Here is a 12911-nt window from a genome sequence, read left to right on the forward strand (position 1 = left end):
CAGATTCTTTGCATGATGACGGCGCCTCCGTGTGGGCACGTGATGATGACGCAGAAGGGCACTTCAAGAAACAGTTGTTTGGTCCCCTACACCCTTCAACCCTTCGAAGCTCTCACTCCGGAGGGTAAACCCTTTGAATGGATTAGGGCATAGGGATGAGCCCTTCCGAATGGAATGCAGGGTTTTAATGTAATGACTGCATTAACAGTGGTATTTTGGGAGAAAGTATGGTCACCATGCAATTTGTGTAAGAGAATCTGTGCTGTTCACTACCAAACCTTGGGCAGCATTTATTGAGGTAAAATGTAATGAGCGGTAATGAGACATGCTGTCAAAATAATTTTTAGTAGCTTTCTTTAAATCTCAGTATGAATTACCGTGGTACTTTTATCTATCCGCTAGTTTGACAGCATTAAGTCATGGCCTTTTATTACTATTTTTATGATTGTAATGATAATCAATAGTGGCTGATCATTGAAATATGACTGGTTGGCAAGAGGGTCCAATTAAACTAGCCAGTGCTTGATCTAAACCGTACATCACATAAAAACGTCTGATATAATTAACGTGATTAAAATAATAGATGGCAAAGCTTTGTCTGTTCCCTGTCGTAGGAAGAATGGGAAAGAGAGTGAGACAGAATATAATGCTCAGGGAGCAAGAGAGGAGGAGCGGAATTTTCTCAGAGGGTTGGGATGTGTCTCAAAGGATGAGATGATATAACTTTTTAAAAACAAATGAAAATACATCAGTCTAGCACTGGCCAAACATAGTTAATTTAGAGTAAGAGGGAGGAGTGAATGAATTGCACCCACTGATAGCACCATTAATTTGCATGCGCTATTTGCATTGTTTTAGCGCCCAGTTCACTAAAGGTATTATGCAAATCGTGTAACTGTAAACTCACCCACAAAATCTGTGCTGAGTGAATTTTGCACAATTTTGCACAATTGCCAGTCTTGGAGGTCGGATCTGATAGCTACTGCAGATTGTGGAGATGCCTGATTAAACTAGATTGCAGATGGTTTGCAAACAAGTAATATAGCAAACAAAAATGCTTCAACTATTTAATGAATTCTTCCCCTTAAATGCTGCAGTCAAACATACACTACATTTAAAAAATAATAATAATGCTGTTTTTCAGCAATGATTCATCAAACTGATCCAAAGTGGAATTAAAGAGTCATAACGTTGATGCAATCATTGATACAAAAATCTATTTCAAATGCTGATCTTTAAAACTTTCTATTCATCAAAGAATCCTGAAAAGATTAATCACAGATTCCAAAAAAAAAAATACTTTCATACTTTGTGTTTTATATAGGTAGAAAAAATATTCTCATTAAGATAAAAATTGAATATTGCATCTTAATACAAAAAAATCTGGCTTTGTACTAGCATATCATATATTTTTAGTCATTTATACACTGACTTTTTTCATTGTTGCTTGTTAAATTGTTTGATGTGACCCCAGTGACATCTTGAGTAAAAGTCAAGGCAGACTGTGCAACGTCTTTTATGGCACACTGTACAATATTCAACTGATGGCTTTGGACAGTATTCATTGGTTTTGACATTATTGATTGATTTTGCCCAATAATGAAAGAAAAGTTTGTATCAGACAGCAAATTCTTGTAGAGTGTGCTCCTGGCTTTAGTTCCTTACAGTTGTACTGCCACCATCTTGTTCGCCATGAGTTTTTTTACCTTGATGCCTCTTCTCCAGACTGCTTAATTACGTCTGGAAAAAAAGTGGAACTCAGTAATGACAATCCCTCCCTCTCAGCAGGAGGTAAATGTGTTTCTGTCAGTGCTCTTCAACAATCATCATTTCATCAACCTGGCTCCTGAGTCCGGAGAGAGTATTTTATTTTACTAATGTTATGAAAGAAACCTGCAGGAACGTGACCTGCGTGATACTGACTTACCATCTCTTGATTCATACAATATCACTCCCACTTATATGCAAAAAAAGGTCAAATCTAAACAGTAACAGAGACTATTGTTATAGAGGACATCCTACATATATGCAATTATGGGCCTATATGATTTTTCATTTTGTCCCAAGGCATGCAGATTTATTCTGTGATATCCAGTCATTCAGAAGCAAGCGTAAAAACACAGGTTATTGCAGGATATTAAAGAAACCACTGAAAGCATTACAATGACTCTCTTTAAACACTTACCTAAAAAAAGTAAATAAATAGGGCTGTCAAATAATTAATCGCATCCAAAAAAAAAAGTTTGTGTTTACATAATATATGGGTGTGTACTGTGTATATTTATTATGTATATATAAATGCACACACATACATGTATATATTTTAAATATATTTATATTTCTATTATATATATATAGATAGATAGATAGATAGATAGACGTACTAAAGTAATCAATCTTATTTATTTATTTTTCTTTGATAATGCTTCTATGATAACTTTTTCTTTTCTTTGATAACAAAATCATTTATGGCATATGCTACTGTATATTTTCTTTCCTGTGTTTTTCCTTTTGAAACAGGAAGTTGCAGTGGGGCATTTCAGGATTTTTGTCTTTTTTTTTTTAAATAGTCAGTATTCTTTAGTTTACATCATAGGCCTATAAAACCTCACTTGACAGGTTTTGTACAGTAGAAAGCAATGAAGACACCAGACATACATGTATATATTTTAAATATATTTCTATTTCTATTATATATAGATAGATAGATAGATAGATAGACGTACTAAAGTAATCAATCTTATTTATTTATTTTTCTTTGATAATGCTTCTATGATAACTTTTTCTTTTCTTTGATAACAAAATCATTTATGGCATATGCTACTGTATATTTTCTTTCCTGTGTTTTTCCTTTTGAAACAGGAAGTTGCAGTGGGGCATTTCAGGATTTTTGTCTTTTTTTTTTTAAATAGTCAGTATTCTTTAGTTTACATCATAGGCCTATAAAACCTCACTTGACAGGTTTTGTACAGTAGAAAGCAATGAAGACACCAGAAAACCATGGTTTGCTGTTGCTTTTCAGAGTCAGGTGGTCTTTATTTAAAAGGACGGCAGCATTCTTATACTAAAGAGCATTTTATTTGACCAAAAAAAAAAATACTACGAGTTAATTTAGTCAACATTTAATAGTACATTAGCATATAGATAGCCTCAATGCTAACTCTCATTTTGATGCCATGGGTTTTTATCTCAGCTTTGTTCTTTATCCTCATGTAAAGTGATTGTGCGATAAGTTGCAGGGTTTTAATTATCTTTTGTTACACTAGCATTGTGGTGTTTAATGCAAGATTTTCAACTTCCTTCTCAGAGAGTGGGCAGTCTCTTTACTCAACTCTAATCCAAACACTGAGGGCTAACAAGTTAATTTGTTGTCTTTTCTGTTCCGTGACTGAAAGTAGGCTTTTATTGAGCTTGAACAAAGCACACAATGGAGTATTCACTGTGAGAGAGCAGGAAAAAGGTAGACCTACTGCATGTCGTCTGGCAGTGAGACCATAACAGAACTCTACTACTCTGAGATGGATTTTGTACACCAAGGTTGCACTATGGATCAGTGGTGCTGAAGCTGAAAGTATTTTCACAGCTAATGAAAGTCAGTGAATGCATAGCTAGTTCCAGTAATGTCATGGTTAGTGGAAAATAGAGGACCGCTAACTCTCAAAGCGAAGGTGTGCTAAACAGAGGCAGTGCACTTCTACTAGTAGCACTCAAGCCTAAATCCACCAAAGATGCACAATGCGGTTCAAGACCATCTTTATAATTTTACTTATTTTGAATTTATTTTTGCTTTTGTTTTATAAAGTATGCGTTCATATGTGCTTCATTTTCACTGGAGGAAACAGCTGGTGTGATGAGGGGTGAACGCAGGGAAAACTTTACAGTCGATATGGAACCGATTGCTCCCTCCATGATATTTTTTAAACTGTATTTATGACAAAGAACTGTGCAGATGCAGATATTATAACAATCTATCGATAAACACAGACCTTGTCCAGTTTTTCGCTCTGCGTCGCCGCGGTCTGCGGATTGAAAAAGAACACGCTGAAAGACGGGGAGGAGCCGATCGAAGTCTGCCGCCGTTTTCATATGAAATTTAAAGGGGACTGAGGCGATCACGAATTTGTGTACAGTTTATGGAGCTAATCGCAAAATTTTAGAAGGGCTGAGTAGTCATTTTAGGGGGGCTATAGCCCCCTAAAAATGGCCTAGCGACTCCCATGCCCCCACCCCCCCACAGTTTCCTATTTCCCGTCCTAATTAATTCTAGGTGTTCCATGTTTTTCATTATTTTCTTTGTTTATTTGTTCATTTGTGACCCTGGACCACAAAACCAGTCTTAAGTGTCAATTTTTCGAATAAATGAATAAATAAGCTTTCCATTGATATATGGTTTGTTAGGATAGGACAATATTTGGCCGAGATACAACTATTTGAAAATCTGGAATCTGAGGGTGCAAAAAAATCTAAATATTGAGAAAATCGCCTTTAAAGTTGTCCAAATGAAGTTCTTAGCAATGCATATTACTAATCAAAAATTAAGTTGAAAATTAAGTAATGATCTTTACTTAATATCCGAATGATTTTTGGCATAAAACAAAAATCAATCATTTTGACCCATACAATGTATTTTTGGCTATTGCTACAAATATACCCCAGCGACTTAAGACTGGTTTTGTGCTCCAGGGTCACATTTGTGTTCTCCTTTTATTTGTCTAGCTTCTTTTGATGTAAAATATATATTAAAATTGGTCTTCAATTCGTTCTAGTGTCCCTGTTTTCTACACCATTTGGTTACAGAATTCAGCATAGATGTAGCGTTGTATTCTGACTGAATAGTTTTTTCAAGCTACATGTAATCATGGATAATTCATTTTATTAATTTTATAGTTTTTATTTACATTATAGAATATTATAGTATTATAGTATACTGTTAAAAGCACAAAGTGGTCTTGTAAACTGCCGTTCAAAAGTTTGGGGTCGGTAATTTTTAAAAATGTTTATGAAAGAAGTCTCTTATGCTCACCAAGGCTGCATTTATTTGATCAAATATACATTAAAAACAGTAGTATTGTGAAATATTAATACAATTTTATTATATTACTTACAATTCCTGTGATAGCAAAGCTGAATATTTAGCAGCCATTACTCCTTCAGTGTCACATGATCCTACATAAATCATTCTAATATGCTGATTTGGCGCAACATTTCAAAATATTTTTTTATTATTATGAATGTTGAAAACAGTTGTTATGCTTAATTTTTTTTCCAGGTTTTTGATCAATAGAAATTTCAAAAGAGTTCCATTAAACTAGAAATGTTTTGTAATAATGTGAGTCTTTACTGTCACTTTGGATCAATTTAATGTGTCCTTGCTGAATAAAAGCATTCATTTTTTCAAAAAAAAAAAAAAAGAAATTTTACTGACCCTGAACTTTTGAACAACGTAGGTCATTTACATATAGAACTCTTAAAGGAACAGCCTGTTTAATTCTAATGGCCATAGTGAGGGTAGAAAATTCTTATGTTAAACTAAATCATCACTGTTTCTGGTGCAAGAATCTTTGACTAAGTGCTAAAAAATGTAGAATGTAGTCCTTTCAAGTCTAGTAGCTCTGCTATTGTTGTTGTCCTACATTTCAAAGCACAAGGATAATACATAATCTTTTCTAAGCTATCCACCTGTAATGGTAATAGCCGATTATTAATCTACATATGTTCAAAGACTCCAGCTTTTCATGTCAGTAGACCTTCTGTATCAGTGCTCCAACAGCAAAGCAGTTTCAGTAACGTTTCCTTGAACTTTCTCGTGCCCCTGTCATCACTGCAGCAGCAGGCGGCTCTGCTTTATAATGGCATACATTTACTGCCTGTTTTTTCATATATTTCTATGATGTGGAGGCAGACACATAGAGTCAGCATAATAGTGTGACTGGTGGGTCTCAGGGGAAGAACATATTTGCACTCGTTCTTCCACACATTCATTTATCACCCCCTGTTTCTCTCATCTCAGCACAAGCTAATGGCCCTTAACACTTAATTGCTGTATCAAGCAAGCTCATACACTTTCTATTATGAAGGGGGCAAACCTCAATGGGCAAGTTGAGGCGCCCTAAATAAAAAGTAGTTCATTTTGAGCTCAATCTGATGTTTGGATGAGAATATTTAGATGGCAGTACATTTGACTCTGTTCTTTTTTCATATGCTGTAAATTGCACATCATTTGTTGTTATGCTTACTCTCAGTCAGGACAGTCATCATTGCATGCAATAAGGAAACATAGGCATAAAAATGGAGTTCAAATAATATTTAACTACTATTATTCAATTATGGGCACCAGCATCAGTTTTGCTCATACTAGAAACTTGTTTCTGCCACTGGAAAAAAATAAAATAAAATAATAATAAATAAAAAATGTAATTGTGACTTTTTATCTTGCAATTCTTATTTCATGTTTGATAATTTTGACTTTTTTTCTCCCAATTGCATGATGTAAATTCAGAATTGCTTGATATAAACTCAGAATTGAGATGTTGAGTTGCTATTCTGAGCAGACAAGTCAGAATAGTGAGATATAAACTTGCAGTTGTGAGACATAATTGCCAGATATAAACTGAGAATTTTGAGTTTACATATCACAATTTCAGTTTTTGTTTCCACCACAGAATAATAATAATAAAAAAGGTAGTTGCAACTTTTTATCTCACGATTCTGACTTTTTGAGTTTATATCTCATAATTCTGGCTTTTTTTTTTCTTCTTGCAATTGGGAGTTTATTTTCTTTTCTTCTTAGAATAACAAGTTAACATCTCGTAATTCTGAGTTTATATCACACAATTCCGAGTTTGTCTCACAGTTCGGACTTTTTTTTCAGAATCGTAAAAAATTGTGAGATATAACAATTGCGGGGGGAAAAAAAGTGAATTCTAGAATAAAATATCTCAATTACATTTTCCATAAGAACCTGTTGTTCACAAAATGTAATATATATATATATATATATATATATATATATTAACTTTTTTACTGTTATATATTAACTTGTTTACTGTCTCTGTCTGCAGGTGTGGCAGTGTGGCGGCAGTATGGAGGTTCTCCCGTGTGCCAGAGGAGCTCACATTGAACGCACAAAGAAACCGTACAACAATGACATTGACTACTATGCCAAGCGGAACGCGTTGCGGGCAGCAGAAGTTTGGATGGATGAGTTTAAGTCCCATGTCTACATGGCCTGGAATATACCCATGAATGTGAGTGAAAGTTTTAGCAATCACGCTCACCTAACCTCATATGCTTGAGTCTAGACAGCCAACGGTTAATGGAAAATGATTGCTGTGATTAATTTTGTCCTGATTAATTTACTTGCATGTCTTCTGTGCAAGGCACAACACACAGAACAAGGTTGTAGATTAAGTTTGGCAAATTGTCAGAGTCCGTTTTAATGTCGTCCTCAGCACACAATTACTGCAGTCATTGTCTTTGCAGTAAGTGATGCTGAGTTTCACACAGATATGCTGTAAATACATTATGCTGTATGTCAGTTTGAGTTTATTAATGAAGGGCACTCTTGTATCTTGCATTATCTAGTATTATAATTATTGAAATATGCATTTAATTTTAAGAATCTTGATATGTAATCATAAGACTTTCTTCCTGAAAGGAATAGCAGAGTATTGAAAGGATAATTCAACCAGAGCCAGCACTTAAGTTATTAAAAGGTTTAATTGCACTGAAGTGTTTCAGGAATGGCCTTGGTCAATAAATGGAATGAGATACTTCACCACTTAAAAATTATATCTCTTCACAGTTTTAAAATAGAAAACAAGTTCATAAAGCAGTAATGTTCAATTACACATGTACTATTACAAACGTACCCTCACTGTGCTTGTAACAGGTCTTCAGTACTGAGTAATGATAGTGATGTTTACTTATGAAAGAAAGCAGTGACATAACTGCAAAAGTAGTCTTTTACACTGACAGTGCTACTGTTGCATATTCAAACTGCAGATTTATACAGAACATAAAGTGATTTCTTCTCTACTACAAATTTCCTTAAATACTGGCCATAATTTATAGAATAGTTATCTCAGACATCTTTTTCGAATAATGTGTGAGTATTGCTAGATTATGTTATGTTCATAAAAAGCTATTATTCATGAGCTGGTATTAATAAGAATTATTATGTTAATAGATAGGTTTAAAGTGAAGATATATATATATATATATATATACAGTGGGTACGGAAAGTATTCAGACCCGGGTGTAACGGTACACAAACATGACAGTTCAATACGCACCTCGGTTTTGATGTCATGGTTCGGTACAGTTTCGGTACAGCAGGGGGAAAAACTAAACTTTTTTTTTTTAACAAATTGCTCTTTCTTTAAATAAACTCAGTTATAATAAAAATTTTCTTAAGGATAAAAATCTACCTTGGCTTATGCTCTAGTGAGCCCTTTTACATTAGACCTACTATAAGGTTACAGTTAACAACAGAGCCCAAACTTAAATTTAATTACTATTTATTTTTAAATATAACAAGCAACACTCAAATAAAATAAAAAAATGTATGCAAACATGTAAATTGCACATAATGTAGTTTTTAAATTAACTTCTAAGTTATAAAAATTCTATTTGTTGTTGAAATATATTATTTACACAGTGCCTCTCATTACTCGTTTCATAAGTAGATTTATTTAAACATTAAATAATTAAGACCACTAACAGGTAAAGTAAAATATAATGATTATATAGTCTCATATTTCGTGAAATGCTCTTCTCTCAACTTCATTTATAGCGCACTAACGAGCTGTGGACACTGATGACGTGCCTGAGGTAAATGAAATGCTACGTGACATTTTGTTTACAAGCTGTTTTATTGCCGTCTTTCCAAGGTTGAAACACTGATTGGGTGATTACGTGAGGCATGAGATGTTCATTCATGTTTATTAGTAGTAAAGAGGAAGAGATGATCGCGCTGCTGTTTGAACTGAGGCGTTTATACAGCGTTTTGTCGCGCCACATCAAAGAGTGCCAAAACAGCATTTATTGTTTGAATTTCCTGAAAAAAAGGACATAATTTGAAATATGATGCTTTGTTTCTTATCAAAAGTAACAATATATAAAACTGGAAGTTTCCAATGAAGTTCCACTCGTGCAGTGGTTAAAACAATGCTGTATTTGTTCCGTACACATGCATACCAAACCAAAAGACTTTTCGGTACGAATACAGTACGTGTACCGTTACACCCCTATTATATTTATAAGCAACCGGGATGCTGTGCACTGTAAAAAAAAAAAATGCTGTATTTGTTCCGTACACATGCATACCAAACCAAAAGACTTTTCGGTACGAATACAGTACGTGTACCGTTACACCCCTAATATATTTATAAGCAACTGGGATGCTGTGCACTGTAAAAAAAAAAAAGATTTTTCAAAGTTGTAAAACAAATATTACAAGAACATCCTATTTCAGTTTTTCTACGTCAAAAATGTTCAAAAAAGTTTTTATTTACTAGCAATTTATGAGTGAAAATTTTCTACACTCATTTTTTTTTCAGTGTACACTTAGTTTGCTTGCAGCTATAAATATAAATATATATAAAAATGTCATTGCTTGACTGAATTAAGTGCTAAAATGCTTTTGAAATACAATCACTTTGATTTTGCGTCCTGACATATGACTTCATTGCGTCTGTTGTAAACATAAATTAATTTGAATGTCATAATAAATTGTTACACATCACTGAACACATATCAATTAAGCTTCTACATAGACAAATTATAACATTAGAGAATTGTGGCTGTGTATAAATATTTCAAGTTGAACAGGCTCCTATTGGAAGTGCTTTGCATTTTAGACATTTTAATTAACAGAGCATCAAACACAGTGAAAAATGTGGGTAAATACTGAAGCATTTTGTTTGGGTGTAAGCCTCTCAAATAAGGAACAAACTGCATTCTGTATGCATTGAACGTAGTTCTGTTTCCTGAAAAACAGGACAATTTTTGTATTTTACAGGATGGTTGGCAACCATACTCCTATTAGTACTACCACTGAGCATCAGAGGCTGAGTTTTATATTCTGAGCATGTTAGCAGAGAGTTTTTCCGAATACCATTAAAAGTTATTTGCTTCAATCCACTGAGCACTTCTCCATGCTTACTTGAGCCCACTCGCTAGCGCTGGCAATTAAACAGATGATTAGCATGTTAGCGCTCCTAATGAAAGAACAATTGCAGTCTCCCATGACTGACATAAATGCAAACACGCACTCCTCCTGTTCTCCCTGACAATTTTCAGACAGATTAGAGCTCTTTTGTTTATGAGCGATGGTCTGATGATGGAACACGGTGAATATGAAATTCAAAATGACTAATACAAACTACAAGAACAGACTGTCCTAAGCAAAATAGCTATCTATAAAAAGCTTGAAAGGTGATCCCACTAAATTAATAAATGAACACTTCTTTAATAAATGGGCTAAATTCGTAACACCATTTATTATTAGCATGGAAATAAATCCCAACAACATTTGGGGTAGCTGATTTAACTTTTTAGAATTTTTCATAATACTGTTATATATGTAAATATACATATATATTAAAAAGCTTGAAAGGTAATCCCAATAAATTAATAAATGAACACTTCTTTAATAAATGGGCTAAATTCGTAACACCATTTATTATTAGCATGGAAATAAATCCCAACAACATTTGGGGTAGCTGATTTAACTTTTTAGAATTTTTCATAATACTGTTATATATGTAAATATACATATATATAAAAAGTTAGTAGAAAAATTCATATACTGGATAGAAGTGGCTTGTGAATTTTTTTTTTTTATTACCCAGAATCCCAGAGGAGCTGCTCCTGTAATTAGTGTATTTACATTTTTTGCATAAAACAGCGCCTGCCAAATGACAACTCACAGTCTCTTTCTGTTGTTCCAGAACCCGGGAGTGGATTTTGGAGACGTGTCAGAGCGTGTAGCGCTGAGAAAGAAAATGAACTGCAGGAACTTTCGCTGGTACCTCGAGCATGTCTATCCTGAGATGAGAATTTACAATAACACCATCACTTATGGAGAGGTAATAAAGACAAACCAACCCCTTATACAACTTTTAAACCAACAAAACCTTTCATAGAAAGGCATGTACTTTCACACACTGTTAGTTTAATGTCTCTATAATCCTGTGAAAAATCTATCATTCTGTTACACTTTTTTTTGGCAGATATTAAAGTAATAATTCACTTCAACAGTTTGCTAAAGATTCTAAGTATATACTACCTATATATTTATTTATTTATTTATTTAGTCATTTAGCAGACGCTTTTATCCAAAGTGACTTACAAATGAGGACAATAAAAGCAGTCAAAACTAACAAAAGAGCAACAATATATAAGTGCAAATGACAAGTCTCGGTTAGCCTAACAAGATGCTGTGCAGGACTGATCAGAAGTTACAAGAAACTTTACCTGCAGTTACTGCTGCAAAATTGGGTTTCACATACTTTTTCACCGCACAGATATGTAACAATGGATCATTTTTCTCAATAAATAAATGACAAAGAAAATATTTTTGTCTCATTTGTTTGATTGGGTTCTCTATGTATACTTTCAGGACTTGGGTGAAAATCTGATGATGAATTGGGTCATATTTATGCAGAAATATAGAAAAGTGTAAAGGGTTCACAAACTTTCAAGCAGCACTGTATATAGATAGACACACACACACACACACACGTAGATAGTATATAGCACTTTTTTGCGTGAGTCAGTTGCGCTACAAGGGGAGTGCCCATTGCTCGGTTTCTCTAAATAATCCATTCACAATATTCACAATTAGTTTTCTTTGTCTAAGAGGACCAAACGTCCACATATACAAAATATTTCTATTTCAAATCAATAGTGTTCTTTTGAACTTTCTATCTAGCAAAGAATACTGAAAAAATGTCACGGTTTCCACAAAAATATTAAGCAGCACAACTGTTTTCAACATTGATAATAATAAGATCTTGATCACCAGATCAGCATATTAGAATGATTTCTGAAGAATATTAGAATGATTTCAGAAGAAAAATTACTTTTTAAAATATATTTCATAGAAATTTTCATAGAAAAATGTTAATGCTTCATATATAATAGTACTTTTTTACTGTATTTGCATCCCATATTGTACTTTCCATATGATTACATTATTTAAGCACTGTAATTTGTGTCTATGTACTGAATGGTAAAAACTGCAGTAATACAGTAGAAATGTAAAGATAATTGGTTTCCATAGCAACAGTGTAGCAAGCATTGGGATTAGCGCCAATTTCCTCATAATGAGATTTAATGAGGCCCTTATTAACGTTGGAGTGTGTGTGGGTAGGAGGAGGGAGGAGTGTGTGTGTAGGCCTAAATCTCAATAGAAGAGAAATCTTACAGTATTTTCAATTTGTTGAAGAAAAATGAGACCTGCATTTCTACACTGACCTCTGGAACTGCAGAGGCGGAAAATCTATAGCTATATTGGAATAGTTTGTCTCTGAAAATATCCCTGCTAGACCACAGATTCCACATATCTCATCCTCTGTCCAGTATTAGGTTTTATGGACGGTCAATGTTGTCATCTCCCAAATGGATTTGACAAGGCATCTGTGCATGCATTTATGTTTAACATTCAGAGCAGCACTAATGCTATAAACTACATTAGGCAGCTTAATAGTAAACAGTGTGCTCACGCTTCTTGCGTCATGATTTAGCTACCTGTGTTTATTATTGTTTATTTATTTTTCAGGTGCGAAACAGTAAAGCCAGCGGATACTGCCTTGATCAGGGGTCAGAGGAGGATGACAGGGCCATACTCTACCCATGTCACGGCATGTCATCACAGGTTAGTGTGTTTTCTTTTTCTAGTGTTTCAA

General features: G+C 34.0%; 1 protein-coding gene across 1 annotated transcript in view; it reads left to right on the forward strand.

Annotated features, from left to right (window-relative positions):
- LOC107719314 (polypeptide N-acetylgalactosaminyltransferase 9) overlaps positions 1–12911 on the forward strand; it is a gene marked incomplete at its 5' end in the record, with an annotated part of 47995 nt that overhangs the window by 23560 nt on the left and 11524 nt on the right. Inside the window, 3 exons of the mRNA XM_016526715.1 lie at positions 7062–7247; positions 10953–11090; positions 12785–12880. Coding sequence (XP_016382201.1) covers positions 7062–7247; positions 10953–11090; positions 12785–12880 — 420 coding nt within the window. The remainder of the gene's footprint in view (positions 1–7061; positions 7248–10952; positions 11091–12784; positions 12881–12911) is intronic.

Source organism: Sinocyclocheilus rhinocerous, unplaced genomic scaffold, assembly GCF_001515625.1.
Source record: "Sinocyclocheilus rhinocerous isolate Xijiao unplaced genomic scaffold, SAMN03320098_v1.1 scaffold2706, whole genome shotgun sequence".
NCBI lineage: Eukaryota > Metazoa > Chordata > Actinopteri > Cypriniformes > Cyprinidae > Sinocyclocheilus > Sinocyclocheilus rhinocerous.